Raw genomic sequence first — 19,217 nt, 5'->3', positions numbered from 1 at the left:
CTATATAATTGCTTTGTCTGTAGAGACCTACATGAAAATCCAATCAAATGATTTGAGTCTGAATCGCACAGTTAAACTGGATCAGGGCATCAGTTAGCTCCTGAACAGTCTGTGGCACTACTTGGCGGTGTCAAATGCACAGATACATAACATCCCAGAGGTTCTCAATTGGATTCAGTTCTCGGGATTGTGAGGGCCAGACAATGGCATTAATGCCTTCGTCATCCAGGAACTGCCTACACACTCTGGCCACATGAGGCTGGGCATTGTCCTGCACCAGAAGGTACCCAGGGCCCACTGCACCAGCTTTAGGTCTGAGGATGGGTCTCAGGATTTCATCCCGGTACCTAACAGTAGGGTACTGTTGGCTAGCACATGGAGGTCTCTGCGACCCACCAAGGATATTCCTCCCCAGACCAACACTGACCCACCGCAAAACCGGTCATGCTGGATGATGTTCCAAGCAGCATCACGTTCACCAAGGAGACTCCAGACTCTTTTACATCTGTCATATGTGCTCACGGTGTTCTTGCTCTCATCTCTGAAGAAAACGGTCGCCAATGGCAGACCTGCCAAATCTGGTGTTCTCTGGCGAATGCCAATCGAGCTGCACTGTGCTGGGCTGTGAGCACAGGTCCCAGTAGAGGATGTCAAGCCCTCATGCCACCCCCATGGAGTCTGTTTCTGACAGTTTGTTCAGCAACATGCACACCAGTAGCCCACTGGAGTTCATTTTGTAGAGCTCTGGCAGTGCTCCACCCCTGTCCTGTTCTCCTTGTGTAACAGCTCTTCTCCTAGTATCTCTTCCATGCTCTAGAGACTGCACTGGGAGAAACAGCAAACACAGCAAACCATCCTGGAGCAGCTAGACTGCCTGTCAACCTGAATGGGCTGCAGGTCCCGCCTCATGCTACTAGTATTGACAAGGACATCTGACCTGAGCATTGCAGGGACAGCACCCTTTAAGACAACCATGATAAATGTTCCTGATCACCATGTGTAGCTCTGTGTTTTTGCTGTCTGTTCTGCTATTAGTTTTGATTTTGTGTCCAATACAGGTAGTGAAGCAGTGAACATCATCTCCAGTAAAGCTTACATGACTCACTGTGGGTGTTCTTGTTAGAGCACCTGCTAACATGTTGTTTACCTGAAGTAAACAGTTAAGTCCAGAAATATTTGGACACTGACACAATTTTCATAATTTTGCAATGGACCGAGATGCAATAGAAGTGCAGACTTTTAGCTTTAATTCAAGTGTTTGAACGAAAATATTGTATGAAACGTTTAGGAATTGCAACCATTTTTATACAGTCCCCTTATTTCAGTTGCCAAAATGTAATTGGACAAAAACACAGTCCTAAATCTTTTTCTTTTTAATACATTGCCAAGAATCCTTTGCAGGCAATGACTGCTTGAAGTCCGGAATGCATGCACATTATCTAATGTTAGGTTTCCTTTGTGATGCTTTGCCTGGAGCTGTCTTCAGTAGTTGTTTGTTTGTGGATTTTTCTGCCTTATGTTTTGTCTTCAACAAGTGAAATGCATGCTCAATAGGGTTGAGATCAGGTGATATACTCGACCATTGCAGAATATTCCACTTGTTTGCCTTAATAAACTCCTGGGTTGCTTTCGCAGTAAGATTTGGGTCATTGTCCATCTGTAACGTGAAGCGCCGTCCAATCAACTTCGCTGGGTTTGTCTGAATCTGAGCAGACCATATATCCCTATACACTGCATAATTTATCCGTCTGCTTCTGTCTTCTGTCACATCATCAATAAACACTAGTGGCCCAGTGCCACTGGAAGCTATGCATGCCATGCCATCACACTGCCTCCATAAGGTTTTACAGATGTAGTATGCATCAGATCATGAGCCGTGGCTTTTTTTGATATGTTTTGAAGTCTAATCTGGCCTTTCTATTCTTGAGGCTAATAAAACATAATTTAATATCTAGGAAATTATCGCAGCACAAACAGAGCACAAACAATTAAGCCTATTTTGCCAAAGTTTAGCATTAGGTGGGGGTTTACTATTCATACAAATATCACAAAACTTGATTGATTTGATACTGTTGATAAAAAATTTTCAAGTGTGTTTGGTTTTGGCGCATACTTTCTGGTGAATTGCTTTTCTAAAAATTGTATCCTTATCTCACCATAGAGAAGGGAAATGTAGTTTCTTAAAAGGCAGCTTTAAGATTCAAACCACAATATGACGTTAGACTACAATGATCACAATCCTTTGAACAAGCAAACCTGAGAAACACACAAGGCCAGGCTTTGCATAGTGAGTTGGACTGGGGAGACCAGTGACAACAGAAGCAACAGGTAGCTAGCTAGATTATCTGCCAAACAAAACTGCATAGTTATTTAAAAGTGAGTAATGGTTGCCAATATATAAGTACGCCTTAGAGATAGCTAATGTTATAGTCAGGAGCCAATTGTTAGCTAGCTGGATATCGTGTTGAAAAATAAATAAACAGCATTAACATCAAATGGTCATTTTACAAAGTATGTTCTGTTCTTTAAATAATCAAGGACCAAAATAATTTTCCAAAATCAAACTAAAACCATAACAAAATTATAATACACATCGCTCAGCACTCACTTTCAGCGAATTTCAAAGCTCTAGTGTAATTTAGATGTCATTAGCCTTGTCCATGCAACCAAGTTACAGACATACAATCCCTTAATAAGGAGATAAACTTGCTCTAACTTGCTGTATTTTATTTATTGCTGTTGCTGCATGCTGTTTGCACACTCGTGACAGAACTGCATCAAAATCATCTTCTGAAAATGTCAGAACTGAATAAAGTTCTGACATGCATCCAGCAATACAAATGAATTACATGAAATGTAGAGAAAATTAAGGCATCTCAATTTTGCCCTGTTTATGTGTAATGTATTCAGTGTGCATAGTGTTCATACATGGCTTCAGTTTACCTTCACAAGTTGGGACTATGCCGCTCCATTCTCCTCTATCGTTGCAATCAATTTCAGTGGGTCCTTTAAGGAACATTTGATTCGATTGGCACTCGAACTGGATAACATTACCGAAGGTTGCATCCTCACTGTCTCCGATTACCAACACATTCTTATCGGCTTGAATCACTGGACATTTTACAGCTGAGGAACAAATACATAAGAGAATAAATATACAACATATGTATAAGATCGAGCCACTGAAAGACTTTGGTCAGAAGGATAATTCTTAATTTGAGCTGAAGCTTGGCTTTTGTTTTAAAAATATATTTGGGCCATGCATGGTTCAAATCTGAGTGATTTTGCATACAGTTTCTATTGTGGTGTTTGTATTGATCAGTGATGCAGTGGAGTACATTTGAGCAAATGGTAACCAGGCCTCTCTTTCTAAAACTGAGCAACTGGGTCAACAGAGATCTGTTATTCTGTGAGAGATCTTGGTATCCCCAGAGTTTATGGATTTTCTCTGTTCAATTAAGATACAAGTTTGTTTATTTGTTAGAATTTAGGTTGAGAAAAATTCCCAGAAGCCTTTTTTACATTTAATTTCTAACTTGTCACCAGGATAGAAGACACTGCACCCAGAAGGTTTTTGTAAACGGTTCCTTATTTTTGTAACAATCGACATTTTACTTCTGGATATTACAGAGAAAAGCATATTACAAAATTAGGTTAGTATGTTGCTGCAATCTGTAAATAATATAACTAAAAACCAAAACAATAGTGTGAGCACTACAAGTTGAAAACCTTCTTGAGATGATCAGATCCTTACCTTCACACTCTGGTGGTGGACTCCAGGTGGCTTTGTTGCCTATTTTAGTGCATCGAGAGGATCTTGAAAAAGGCGTGTAGTTTTTAGAACAGCCATACCTCAGAATATCATTTTCCTTGAATTCTTCCTGAGACCCAGTCACAAAACCATGAACTATGTTTGGGACATAGCATTTAATCTCTGAGACATAAATGATTTAGAAATTAAACACATGAAGATAAGACAATATACTGACAATTTTCACAATAATAGTCAGTTATTATTCAGGATTCTCTAGTACTGATTGTTGAGTTGATGACTGGTTCTAAGGAGGGCCAAGTGTCTACAGGTTTTTGCTCTCATCTTGTACTTGATTGATTAATTAAGTAACTAATTAGTTAGGATCTCTGTTTGCCTGGTTTGTAGGTCTCAATTGGGCATGAATTGAAAGTCAAAAATAAACCAGCATTAATCAAAATCTTTACTGAATGTATTTAATCTTTGAACTGAGGCAGATGTAAATACGACCACAAGAGTATGAAAAATCTATATAATTGCTTTGTCTGTAGAGACCTACATGAAAATCCAATCAAATGATTTGAGTCTGAATCGCACAGTTAAACTGGATCAGGGCATCAGTTAGCTCCTGAACAGTCTGTGGCGCTACTTGGTGGTGTCAAATGCACAGATACATAACATCCCAGAGGTTCTCAATTGGATTCAGTTCTGGGGATTGTGAGGGCCAGACAATGGCATTAATGCCTTCGTCATCCAGGAACTGCCTACACACTCTGGCCACATGAGGCTGGGCATTGTCCTGCACCAGAGGGAACCCAGGGCCCACTGCACCAGCTTTAGGTCTGAGGATGGGTCTCAGGATTTCCTCCCGGTACCTAACAGTAAGGTACTGTTGGCTAGCACATGGAGGTCTCTGCGACCCACCAAGGATATTCCTCCCCAGACCAACAATGACCCACCGCAAAACCGGTCATGCTGGATGATGTTCCAAGCAGCATCACGTTCACCAAGGAGACTCCAGACTCTTTTACATCTGTCATATGTGCTCACGGTGTTCTTGCTCTCATCTCTGAAGAAAACGGTCGCCAATGGCAGACCTGCCAAATCTGGTGTTCTCTGGCGAATGCCAATCGAGCTGCACTGTGCTGGGCTGTGAGCACAGGTCCCAGTAGAGGATGTCAAGCCCTCATGCCACCCCCATGGAGTCTGTTTCTGACAGTTTGTTCAGCAACATGCACACCAGTAGCCCACTGGAGTTCATTTTGTAGAGCTCTGGCAGTGCTCCACCCCTGTCCTGTTCTCCTTGTGTAACAGCTCTTCTCCTAGTATCTCTTCCATGCTCTAGAGACTGCACTGGGAGAAACAGCAAACACAGCAAACCATCCTGGAGCAGCTAGACTGCCTGTCAACCTGAATGGGCTGCAGTTACCGCCTCATGCTACTAGTAGTGACAAGGACATCTGACCTGAGCATTGCAGGGACAGCACCCTTTAAGACAACCATGATAAATGTTCCTGATCACCATGTGTAGCTCTGTGTTTTTGCTGTCTGTTCTGCTATTAGTTTTGATTTTGTGTCCAATACAGGTAGTGAAGCAGTGAACATCATCTCCAGTAAAGCTTACATGACTCACTGTGGGTGTTCTTGTTAGAGCACCTGCTAACATGTTGTTTACCTGAAGTAAACAGTTAAGTCAAGAAATATTTGGACACTGACACAATTTTCATAATTTTGCAATGGACCGAGATGCAATAGAAGTGCAGACTTTTAGCTTTAATTCAAGTGTTTGAACGAAAATATTGTATGAAACGTTTAGGAATTGCAACCATTTTTATACAGTCCCCTTATTTCAGTTGCCAAAATGTAATTGGACAAAAACACAGTCCTAAATCTTTTTCTTTTTAATACATTGCCAAGAATCCTTTGCAGGCAATGACTGCTTGAAGTCCGGAATGCATGCACATTATCTAATGTTAGGTTTCCTTTGTGATGCTTTGCCTGGAGCTGTCTTCAGTAGTTGTTTGTTTGTGGATTTTTCTGCCTTATGTTTTGTCTTCAACAAGTGAAATGCATGCTCAATAGGGTTGAGATCAGGTGATATACTCGACCATTGCAGAATATTCCACTTGTTTGCCTTAATAAACTCCTGGGTTGCTTTCGCAGTAAGATTTGGGTCATTGTCCATCTGTAACGTGAAGCGCCGTCCAATCAACTTCGCTGGGTTTGTCTGAATCTGAGCAGACCATATATCCCTATACACTGCATAATTTATCCGTCTGCTTCTGTCTTCTGTCACATCATCAATAAACACTAGTGGCCCAGTGCCACTGGAAGCTATGCATGCCATGCCATCACACTGCCTCCATAAGGTTTTACAGATGTAGTATGCATCAGATCATGAGCCGTGGCTTTTTTTGATATGTTTTGAAGTCTAATCTGGCCTTTCTATTCTTGAGGCTAATAAAACATAATTTAATATCTAGGAAATTATCGCAGCACAAACAGAGCACAAACAATTAAGCCTATTTTGCCAAAGTTTAGCATTAGGTGGGGGTTTACTATTCATACAAATATCACAAAACTTGATTGATTTGATACTGTTGATAAAAATTTTTCAAGTGTGTTTGGTTTTGGCGCATACTTTCTGGTGAATTGCTTTTCTAAAAATTGTATCCTTATCTCACCATAGAGAAGGGAAATGTAGTTTCTTAAAAGGCAGCTTTAAGATTCAAACCACAATATGACGTTAGACTACAATGATCACAATCCTTTGAACAAGCAAACCTGAGAAACACACAAGGCCAGGCTTTGCATAGTGAGTTGGACTGGGGAGACCAGTGACAACAGAAGCAACAGGTAGCTAGCTAGATTATCTGCCAAACAAAACTGCATAGTTATTTAAAAGTGAGTAATGGTTGCCAATATATAAGTACGCCTTAGAGATAGCTAATGTTATAGTCAGGAGCCAATTGTTAGCTAGCTGGATATCGTGTTGAAAAATAAATAAACAGCATTAACATCAAATGGTCATTTTACAAAGTATGTTCTGTTCTTTAAATAATCAAGGACCAAAATAATTTTCCAAAATCAAACTAAAACCATAACAAAATTATAATACACATCGCTCAGCACTCACTTTCAGCGAATTTCAAAGCTCTAGTGTAATTTAGATGTCATTAGCCTTGTCCATGCAACCAAGTTACAGACATACAATCCCTTAATAAGGAGATAAACTTGCTCTAACTTGCTGTATTTTATTTATTGCTGTTGCTGCATGCTGTTTGCACACTCGTGACAGAACTGCATCAAAATCATCTTCTGAAAATGTCAGAACTGAATAAAGTTCTGACATGCATCCAGCAATACAAATGAATTACATGAAATGTAGAGAAAATTAAGGCATCTCAATTTTGCCCTGTTTATGTGTAATGTATTCAGTGTGCATAGTGTTCATACATGGCTTCAGTTTACCTTCACAAGTTGGGACTATGCCGCTCCATTCTCCTCTATCGTTGCAATCAATTTCAGTGGGTCCTTTAAGGAACATTTGATTCGATTGGCACTCGAACTGGATAACATTACCGAAGGTTGCATCCTCACTGTCTCCGATTACCAACACATTCTTATCGGCTTGAATCACTGGACATTTTACAGCTGAGGAACAAATACATAAGAGAATAAATATACAACATATGTATAAGATCGAGCCACTGAAAGACTTTGGTCAGAAGGATAATTCTTAATTTGAGCTGAAGCTTGGCTTTTGTTTTAAAAATATATTTGGGCCATGCATGGTTCAAATCTGAGTGATTTTGCATACAGTTTCTATTGTGGTGTTTGATGCTAAAACTGGTTTATTTTATTAAGAGTTATTGACAAAATAATGGAAAAAACACATGAAAAAAAGGCTGTTACCTTTTGAGTAACTAAATCACAATTAGCAATGTAGCTACAGAGATCACATTAGGTTAATGACCATTACACACATACACAGTATGACCAAAATATGACTCGACTATCACACCTACACTGATGAGCCAAAACATTATGACCACCTGCCTAATAAGCTGTTGGTCCTCTGTGTGTCGCCAAAACAGCGCAGATTCGCTGAGGCATGGAATCTACAAGACAACTGAAGGTGTACTGTGGTATCTGGCCCCAAGATATTAGCAGCAGATCCTTCAAGTCCAGTAAGTTGCGAGGTGGAGACGCCATGGATTATACTTGTTGATCCAGCACAATCCGCAGATGCTTAATTGGATTGAGATCTGGGGAACTTGGAGGCCAAGGCAAAACTTTGAACCCTTCATCATGTTCCTCAAACCATCCATCCATCCATCTTCTTCCGTTTATCTGGGGCCAGGTCGTGGGGCAGCAGTCTAAGCAGAGATGCCCAGACTTCCCTCTCCCTAGACACTTCCTCCAGCTCTTCCGGGGGGACACTGAGGCGTTCCCAGGCCAGCTGGGAGACATAGTCCCTCCAGCATGTCCTAGGTCTTCCCCGGGCTCTATTCCCGGTGGAAAGGGCCGGAACACCTTCCCGGGAAGGCGTTCAGGAGGCATCCGGAACAGATGCCCAAGCCACCTCAGCTGACCCCTCTTGATGTGGAGGAGCAGCGGCTCTACTCTAAGGGATCGCCCAGCCACCCTGTGGAGAAAGCTCATTTTGGCCGCCTGTATCCGGGATCTTGTCCTTTCGGTCATGACCCAAAGCTCATGACTATAGGTGAGAGTAGGAACGTAGATTGACCGGTAAATCGAGAGCTTCGCCTTGCGGCTCAGCTCTTTCTTCACCACGACAGACCGATACATCGACCGCATTACTGCAGAAGCTGCACCAATCCGTCTGTCAATCTCCCATTCCATCCTTCCCTCACTCGTGAACAAGACCCCTAGATACTTAAACTCCTCCACTTGAGGCAGGCACTCTCCACCAACCTGAAGTGGGCAAGCCACTCTTTTCCGATTGAGGACCATGGCCTCGGATTTGGAGGTACTGATTCTCATCCCAACTGCTTCACACTCGGCTGCAAACCGTCCCAGTGCATGCTGTAGGTCCTGGTTTGAAGGGACCAGTTCTGGAATATAATGATTATTATTCTGGAGGATAATGGGTTCCTGGTAACTTCACGTTTCATTCTTCTCAAGTCTTTCGCAGTTAATTTGCGTCTTTTCTTCTCCATAAATTTTTTGCACCCCAGTTGACTTTTCACAACAAAACGTTTGAGTGTCCTGTGGCCACGCCTCAATAGTTTAGCTATTTCAAGAGTGTTGAATCCATCTGAATGAAATTTGCCAATTTATGAATTTTTTCAGTGTCAGTTAAATCTCTTTTTTGGCCCATTTTACCTGAGGTCATTAAGCTACCTAATAATTATGCACACCTTGATATAAGGTTGATGGCATACAAGATTTTGATATATTTTATAATTGTTAAAATACTGGACTTTTATGGGATTTCTTTGGGATTCTTAAGTTTCCATTGTTTACACTCCAACATTCTAATGACTTAGTCACAGTTGTCTCAAGCAAACACCTTTCCAAACTACTTAGAGAAAAATTCAAAAGATTGTGGGTGTCCACACATCCCCAACAAAAGTTAAGAAATGAATTTAACAAATGTTCACACTACTTTTTAACAAATATCAGTCAACCAGAGTAACCATGACAACAGGATTTGTTCCTTCTTTTTAATAACACCTCCAATGGAAAGTATTTTCTGAATCAGACACACTGACATGGAGGGACTTAAATATTGATATACCTCTCAGCTATTTAATTCAGAAAGAATTTTAAAAAATCTCTTACCAAACTGAGCTACTTCAACCAGAGTAACCATAGCAACCAGATGTTTAGCAATATTTCCCAAACAGCTGCGGTTTAACTCACTTTCCCAGCAAGGCAGAGAAAAAATACAATCATAATAATCATTTTATATATTCCTCAGCTTGCCAGCTATTTAAATCAGAAAAAAATACAAACATATCTCTAACCAAACTCAATATACTGTGGCTGGAGTAACCATAACAACAAGATTTTTTGCTACCTTGACACTTTATAATCATATGAAAAATACTTTAAAAGACTTGAAGCAAGCCCCAGTAACTTTACTTGTAAAGTTCAAATCTAGTTAACATTTAAGCTAGCTGTCTACACACAATTGCACTATCAAGGAGTCTAAAGAGTATAGTTGACAATTAAAATAGGGCATTCAAAGATGAATGGAAAGACAAATATGCCCTCATCCTACCTAGTTTAGTGAATGTAAAGCCAGTGTGTCTTATTTGCACTGAAGTTGTCGCTGTTTCAGAGGTGTGTCAAGCAAGTCACAATTGAATGCACTTCAGAACTTTTCCAAGCAAAAACTCTAAATTCAACTCCAAATAAAGCATTGTTGCAAAAAACTTTCTTGCACTTTTATTTTGCAGGCAAAATCACAAAAGAGGAAGTGTTTATGTGAGTAATTGTTGCCTCCATGACAGATCTATTTCAGCGCCAGCTGAAAAAATCATGCCGCGGGCCAGATATTATTGCTAGCGGGCCAGTTCTGTCCCGCAGGCCATCTTTAGCCGAACGCTGGCATTGAGGGTCACCAATGATGTGGCACATTTTGCTTGGAAGAGCATTCATTGATGCAGTGATGTCTTTCAAAATGTAAATTCCAGTTCAGAATTATCTCAACATTGCTCACATTCCAAAATAATATTTGTAACTTTGGGTCTGACATTGTGTGAGGTTTCAAATCTGGTTTGGAATACATACCACAACTACTTGCGCAGTGAAAGAGGAGGGGTTTCCACGATTCTCTCGTCTTTTCACTTGACGGAAAAGTCAGTTATTGTCACCTATATTGATAGTTATTGCATCAATGTCAAACATTCTTGTGCCCTGAAATTAAATAGCTTTGGCAGTGTAAAGTTTGTCTTTAGTCTCGCTAGCAATTGCTCAATTCTTATGACTATTCCCAAGTACTAAGATAATAGTATTACTGGCTGATAAGCTTTTAAAATGGCCAGTGGTAAAAGCCATACAGTTCATAGATGCTGTTTGTGGTAGAAGTAAACTTCATAAGAAATGTTTGTCAGTTTAACACAATGCTTAAAGGTGTCTAGCAAAATACTCAAACTTGGCTTGGTGTTAATGCACAACAAAATATACTGTTGAGACATTATGATAATGAAGGTCCCAATCAGTCCCAATACTGGCATACTAGCTTACTACATACTAAACAGTATGTACTATTTCCATCATCTGCGAGGTACGTACTGTACTTGTAGTATGTAGTATGCAATTTGAGATTCAGCCATAGTCTAAGCCTATGTCAATTAACTATTGGCTTTTGAAGGGACTGAAAGTGGTGAGACATGCTTTCCTAACTAGTTTATTTCTATTGATGTGTTCTTTGGAACAAAAAATTAATCACGTCAATTCATGTTTGGACACAATGACAGAAAACAGTTTGAACATATGTTTCTAAACACAGACAGGACAAAAGTGATGCAAGCGAGAAAATACACAGAACTGTCTTTTGGGATTCTGTTTCCGCCTGTTGGACATTCTTTGAAACCCAGCTAAATTAAGCTTGACAGTTAGCCTGCGAGGGAGCAGCCTAGTTCAGAACACATCAAGTCCTTCAAAACTGCATGTGTATCTGGACAAACCCACGTACCCAACAGTGCAGGACAATCTCACTGTTTTTAGGCTTTAGAAACCTCTAGGAAAATAACATGGGGGGTACGTAAAACCCATAATATCTATCGAAGGTTTTTCAATATTACCCGATACACAAAATAACATTTTTTTTCCTTCAGTCAGGAAGTGAACTTACCTTGGCATTTCACCACGGTGAAGGTACACAACGAGAGTACAAAGACAAAGCATAAAGTTATCAATTGCATTTTCACTTCATCACCTACTCTCACCAGTGAAAATGTTGGGAAGTTGTGAGTCACAAACAGAGTTGGAATAGCTAAATGAACTTCTATTGATTAATGATTGACCAAAGACCACTGAATTTTGTCTGTCCACGCAACACACTAAAATGACAAGATAACATGTGTTCTGTTAAGCAGTAAGAATTTAATGAATCACAGGCTGTAGGGCAGGGTTCAGTTTTTTCTGACATAATAGTTGAGGAACTAGAACAGTCCTGCTACTGTATAGAAAAATCTAATTACAACATACATTTGTAATAATCTCAAAAGACTTTGGGAGAAAGTGGACAGTAAAACTAATAGTGTCAGTGAAGTATGGACAAATGCACACAGAAATATGCATTCTTACTAAAATGTTCCCCCCAGTCTTCCTCTGTCCAGTGTCTGTGTTCGTATGCCCATCTTGTTCTTTTCTTTTTCTTGGCCGATGTGATATGACTTTTTCATTGCAACACTGCCTAGACGACCAGCGTCCTGGAGTTGCCTCTTCACTGTTCATGTTGAGACTGGTGTTTAATGAAGCTATCATCTTATCATCATCTTAATTGACAGAAAATATGGTTTTCTTTCAAAAACAATAACATTTCTACAGTAAGTGACCCCAAGCTTATCAGTGGTAGTGTATACTTTTTAAATATTCCTGAATCTTTTGACTCAGAGGAAGCGGCATGTTTGAATAGTGAATTTACAATTACAGAGCTCTGTCCCTCAAGGAACACCTAGGGTCAATGGACACAATCAATTTTCCTGGTACCCCCTGAACCAATGGCCCATTTTATGTGGGTAAACAGTTCAATTTCAATTTATTGTTATGTTCACTTGTTTAGCACTAATCACAGGGGTGGACAATTTGGTCCACTGAGAGCTTTTGTCATGACAGGGTTATGTTTATAAACATGAAGGAGACTGTGTGGATCTTTGAATTTATATATTTTACATTAATTCAGTTAAACATATTCTGACCACATTTCTGTAGTCTTTGCTTCATAGGTATATTTCGTTTGTAGATCTGTTTGTTTGCAAATTGGTCTCTGCTGATTATGAGAAAATTTGATGGTGTGAGAATAACACTGCACTCACACTGGCTTCCCTTATTCTGTACTGCAATTGTAATTACCTCTGTCTATGGCTTTTCCCAGGGAGATGAAATAAAAAAATTCACAGGGAGATGGAAAAACACTTATTTTGGTCAATTTGAAATGTCTCAAATCATGCATACTATGTACACATACTATGATTTTGACACAATTTTATTATTAACCAAGCATTACTCACAAAGGGGCCAAATAATAGAAACACCATTCCGTATTTTAATACAACTTTTAATAACAGTGTCCACACACCTTAAACTTACAAACAGACCAGAATTCATCTTGTGGACCCTAATTGGTCAAACATAGGAAAGATCCAAATGATCTACTTTTCAATTTCAATATCCTCATCTTATTTAAACCCATTTAAGCCGAGCATCAGGGGCGTAGTTTAATACTCCCCTCCATTGAACCGATTGGTAACGCCCAAGGCGCACTTTTTCCAAAACAACGCGAGTGGAGAGCACACGAGTCTCGACGACGGGTAACGTTAAAAAATGAAGAGAAGCGCTGCACAGCGGACTTTATTTAACTGCTGGTCAGAGAGGGATGTAAAAAAACAACAACCATGTACTGAGAATGAGGTATGAGAATATTGTGTAATAGCTAAGTACACACCAGTGAAACCAGATATATTTTAGCTAGCTAATCTCCATTTCAATGTATTTAACTTATAGCTCACTTATCAGTATAACAAGTTACCAAATCAGCCGTCTGTTTTGCTAGTTCACTTTTCAATAGTGTCTGTAATTATCAATGACAAAAGTATTCACATCAGTGTTTGTTTTCTTCCTAAATTAATCTGACTTTTTAACGAATTGGATGAATGAACGATTTACTGGCGGTTTCTGTACTTAAGGCGAGACACGGCAGGCAAAAACATTGTTTTTTTCACTGGTCAATGTTGAGATTTGGGGCTCTATGGGGGCTATTTGTCTTCAATAACATGACTTCTTTCAGACTTGTGGTGTAAAAAAAGTCAAAAATACACATTAGGTCTTTATTTTACTACATTTCTAGTCTATTTGACTAAGAAAGAAAGAAAGATGATCCAATAACAATACACATGAAAAAAAAACAGGCAACTTTAAACCCCCCCAATGTTCAAACCAAATCTACGCCCTTGCCGAGCATGATGGGTAGGGATTTATGGAACTGAGATCTTTCCCTGGCTTGAGAAAAAAAGGTTTGTTGTTCAGAGTTATTGTTTTGCTGGGTGTTCATGAAGAAAAAGGAGAATTTCAGTTTATTTCATTAATAAATGTCAATGGCATAGCCCATGTTTTCTAATTAAAAGACTGGAGAGGACATACTCATGTATTATAATGCTATAGGTTTGTAATATTTTATCTAAGAAGTAGTGAAAAGGCTTTTCCTCACCATGTCACCAAATCTGGTGAAGCCATCCTATTGCCTAAGTGTTACAATATAAAGTCGATGCACCAAACAAACACCAGTTTTCATTAGAGCCCGCCCTTCCAACTTTGATGGGTAAAAGTGACAGATTCAATGACATATCCAATGACAGATTTCACAATGACTGCAACCATGAAATAAATCAATTGTGAAATAAATCAATAAATGTCGAAATACACCATTAAATATTATACGTTTTTATTACTTTTATAATTATCATTTAAATTATATACACAGATCAATCATAACATTATGACCACTGACAGGTGAAGTGAAAAACACTGATAATCTAATTTTCATTGCACCTGTTTGTGGGTGGGACATATTAGGCAGCAAGTGAACATTCTTTCCTCAAAGTTGATGTGTTAGAAGCAGGTAAAATGGGCAAGCTTAAGGATCTGATCGACTTTGACAAGGGCCAGATTTTGATGGCTAGACGACTGGGTCAGGGCATCTCCATAACTGCAGCCCTTGTGGGGTGTTCCCAGTCTGCAGTGAAAAGGTGGTAAAAAGAAAAGGTGGTCAATATTAGGCAGGTGGTCATAATGTTATGGCAGATCTGTATTTCCATTCATATTTAATTATTTCATGGTGTATATGTTTATTTATTAAGTCCTAAAATTCCTCCATAGCCAGATCCCTCTCCTCTTTAGCCCAGAGGTCGTGGCATCCATGATCCCAATTTTTATTTTTTTATTTAGATTTGTCAGACCACAGTTTTCCAATTCGCCTCAGTCCATCTAAAATGAGCTTGGGCCCAGAGAAGGCACGGCGGTTCTGGATCTTGTTTATATATGATTTCTTCTTTGCATGGTAGTGTTCTAACTTGCACTTGTGGATGTGGCAATGTACTGTGTTCACAGACAATGGTTTTGGGAAGTGTTCCTGTGCCCATGCAGTGATTTCTACTACAGAACTGTGTCTGTTTTTAATGCAGTGCAGTCCTGAGGGACTGAAGATCATGGCTATCCATTATTGGTTTTCAGCCTTGTCCCTTGCGTACAGAGATTTCCCCAAACTCGTAGCAATTTTATGTTGAGAAACATAATTTTTTCAAATTGTTGCACTATTTGCCTGCGCAGTCTTTCACGGGGTGGTGAACCCCTCCCCATTTTTATTTCTGAAAGCCTCATCATCTCTGAAATGCTCTTTTTATAACCAATCACGTTACTGACCTGTTGACAAATAACAGTTTTATTTTGTTTTACAAATTTGTTCCAGTATTTTGTTGCCCCTGTACCAGCTTTTTTGAAACTAGAATGACAGTAGATGGCATCAAATTAGAAGTGGACATATGTTTTTCAGGAAACAATAACATTTCTGATTATAGGTTTTAAATGATTTGCAAATCATTGCATTCTGTTTACAGTGTCACAGTGTCACAACTTACAGTGTCACAACTGTTTTGGAAACAGTTGTATTATGACAGGGACAAGGGTCAGTCTGAATCACACGCTGATATATCCTTTTTGATTCAAGGAATTCACTCTTCATATTTCTGGTGCGACTTTTAATCGTAGGAGATTAAGGACTTCCTGGCTTAACTCATAGCTGTCCCTATCCAAAATCCTCCTGGTGTTGTTGTTGATCTAGCTGCTGCCTCGTGATTGCTGATGTCACTGCCCAAATCCTACCTGGTCGTTCCTTGTCCATCTGATTGTGCAGTTGACTTGGATTATATTTAAAAACTCTTCACATAGCCCCAATGCATTTATTGACCTGTGTGGTCATCTGAACATGAAAAGACATTGATGTGACCTAGGAGCTCACAAACTCTTAGTCTTCACCTCACACTACCAGAAGAGGACTTACCTCCCCTCAGTCTGGCTCCTCTATAGGTTTTTTCATATAGGTTTCAACCGTACTAGGGAGTTTTTCCTAGCCTTCTATTATTAAAAAAAAATTATAATAAAACCATGCAGTTGGTAATACTCTACGCTTTATTTTTTTTATTGTGTTCTTAGGAACAATGCATGCAATGATTCAAATAAATGTGAGTAAATGTTCTGATGAAATTAAGTGCACCATATTTACTCTTGCAGTATGCTATGTAGTGTAGGCCTAGGTGTGTCAAATGTCCGACTGCCATTCCAATCACAAAGACAGATACACAGTATGTAGCTACTGTGGATAGTTACGTAATGTTAGCTAGTTAACTTGTACATACCACCTAGGCCTGTGTTCATTCCAAGTAAGTTGGAAACATTTACAAAGATAGCTAGCAACACAAAACTAAATTCTAAACAGAATTACATTACCTCATTTGGCATTGTCTTTCAACACATACAATACAGTTAAGTTTGGGGTCACTAAAAATGTCCTTGTTTGAATAGGAATTATAGCAAAATGAAAAGGAAAGTGTCTGTGTGTTCTTTTTTGCCCATCTTAATCTTTTTATTGGCCAGTCCTTAGTGTCTGGCCATTTTGAGCCTGTAATCGAACCCACAATTGCAGATGCTCCAGATACTCAACTAGTCGAAAGAAGGCCAGCTTTATTGTTTCTTTCATCGGCATAACAGTTTTCATTTGGGCTAACATAATTGCAAAATTGTTTTCTAATGATCAATTAGCCTTTTAAAATGTTAATCTTGAACACAGGACAAATGGTTGTTGATAATGGGCCTCTGAACGCCTATGTAGGTATTCCATTAAAGATCTGCTGTCTCCAGTTAACAATAGTTATTTCCAACACTAACAATGTCTACACTGTATTTCTGATGAATCTGATGTTATTTTAATGGGCCAAAACATTTGAACGGTAGTGTAAGTCTCTGCTGGAATCATACGTTGTGTTTCTCCACAACACCATATATTGGTCTCCTGTATTCTTTTCAGTCTGCTTTGTTGTGCATGAACAGGAATAAAACATAGGCCACAAAAATAACTGGCCTTCCTTCACACCTGCTGGGAGGGGATCAGAGTCTGTTTTAACCTCACTGAACCTCACTGAACCACTGTAGATAAGGAGGCACAGTGGATTTCATTGATTATCTTCTTGTACATTGAGTATTTGGCTAGAAATTGTTAGTTCTGGTTGAGATCTTGAGCAGTATGTATGTGTTTTAAATCCTCTGCTGACGTACTGCATTACCTTAAAAATTTGTTAAGACCATGTTCTCGCAATCTGGAGCCTGAATGAATGTGAAATGAACTCATGTATTGAAATAAGATATTTCTGACAAATCTAAATGCATATGAACTAGGTAGAGTATTGCGCCATGGGAGATGAAAAGCACCATGGGAGTCGTGTACAGTAGACAAGGGCAATGCAGATGCTTAAAAATGACAACATTAAAGAATGGTGCAGTACATTAAAATGTGCATACAATCTTAGGGTGGTGTCTATACACTTTCAGCATAATAATTGCTTATAATGATGAGTGAGAAGCTGGAGAAGTGAGAAGAGTGACCAGATAATGTCTGACTCATTGAAACTGAAAAACATATTGACTTTGTCCTGGGATGGGAGTTGTTAAGTCTAGTGCTTTGTTAGGAACTTTTCTCATTCCCATTATCTAGACATACCCATAGCCAAGCCCACTATGCATTATTTACAAGATAAAACCCATAATATGTATCAGTTGTATTCAGCTGACATGTTAACATAATCAAAACATTATAATGTATAGTGAATGTGTAATTAGGCTAGGTTTTTCTCTGAATGTGGAAACTGTATTTGACTTATTTGTCATTCACTGAACAAATAAAGTATTCCCGAAAATAGTTCATTTGTTGGGTAATTCTCTGGTAATAATTTGCAGAAACCAAACAGATGTTTTAATCTGATCATTTCCAACATTCAAACCCACACAGTTGGCTTTGTAAATAAAATTGGCTTTTACAGTTGGCTTTTACAAATAAAATAAGACTATTAAGTATTTCTAGAGAAGGCATTAAATCTGCCTTGAATACAGAGGTCAGAACTTGTGTGTTTAGCAGATATTGACTTGTTGAGCTTATCTGTCAGTGACCCTTGTTTATCAACAAGGATTAAACTCAAAATAGTTTGCTTTTGAAATGTGTTCATATGATTAAAAACATGGATAAATGAATAAAAACAGGTACTTACTATCGAACCACATGCATTTACCCCTCAAATAAAACTAAGCATTCCCATAATTTCAATGCAGATGAAGTAGTATGGCGTGCATCATGCATAGCTGAGCAATACTATGAGTTGGGGTAAATAACTCTGCTTTATTAGAAACAACTAACCAAACTAACAGTTAAAAATGTATATAGGCTAGGGGCTTAAAATTTGAACATATTTCCTGCAAAGGTATTCAGACCCCTGACAAATTCTTTCCTATTACTGAATTACAAATTGTATTTTGAAATACCATTATTTTTTTCTATTTTATTTTAAAACAAAGATACTCGAAATCAGAACCAGAATCAGCTTTATTCGCCAGGTATGTTTACACATACAAGGAATTTGACTCTGGATTACACAGGCTCATGATGTACTTACTCATAAAAAACTTTAAAAAAGGACACTCAACAAGAGTCACCGACGGCAATATACAGTAAACATAAATACACATAATAAACCAAAACAAAAACATAGTAAGACTGATGAGACAATAGTGCAATGAGCAGGGTATAAAGGGTGCTGGAAATAAATATTGCTGTACATGTGACGACAGCGCCCTCTGCTGCCTCTCCTCCCCCTGCAGCTGGCAGGCTCCAGCGTTTGACGTCACCGGTCTTCTAACACCACCGCCCATCTCATTCATGCATTTCACCTGTTGTCTTGTTTAGCGCACCTGGTTCTCATTCTCATCATTCCCCCCAGTATATATGTTCCCTGTGCTTCCCCTGGCTTTGTGTGTTATTGTCTCGCTTGCTAAGAGCATTGTCAAGCTACGCCATTTATCTAACCATTAAATACAGTGAACCAGTACGGCTTAATTTTCCTGCTCCTCCTTTACACTCAAGCCTGACAGTATTATTTACATAATGACAGTGGATATGATAAATATGTATATATAGTGTAATGGAGCTGAGTGCAAACAATTCTAGAAT

The 19,217-nt window shown here is 39.0% G+C and overlaps 1 protein-coding gene across 7 annotated transcripts in view; it reads right to left on the bottom strand.

Annotated features, from left to right (window-relative positions):
• LOC105010001 (complement factor H) overlaps nt 1-19,217 on the bottom strand; it is a 245,701-nt gene that overhangs the window by 24,334 nt on the left and 202,150 nt on the right. For 4 of the 7 annotated variants that reach the window (XM_034293610.1, XM_034293612.1, XM_034293611.1 and 1 more), the window contains exons 7-9: nt 7,223-7,405; nt 3,755-3,934; nt 2,944-3,126 (exon numbers count right to left, since the gene is read on the bottom strand). In XM_034293610.1, the coding sequence (XP_034149501.1) occupies nt 2,944-3,126; nt 3,755-3,934; nt 7,223-7,405 (546 nt within the window). Of the gene's footprint in view, nt 1-2,943; nt 3,127-3,574; nt 3,618-3,754; nt 3,935-7,222; nt 7,406-11,579; nt 11,793-19,217 lie in introns of those variants that run through there. The other 3 variants (XM_034293617.1, XM_034293618.1, XM_034293613.1) reach the window with 3 other exon arrangements.

Source organism: Esox lucius, chromosome 8 (genome assembly GCF_011004845.1).
Source record: "Esox lucius isolate fEsoLuc1 chromosome 8, fEsoLuc1.pri, whole genome shotgun sequence".
NCBI classification, from domain to species: domain Eukaryota; kingdom Metazoa; phylum Chordata; class Actinopteri; order Esociformes; family Esocidae; genus Esox; species Esox lucius.
This window is presented reverse-complemented; position numbering and strand designations above follow the sequence as displayed.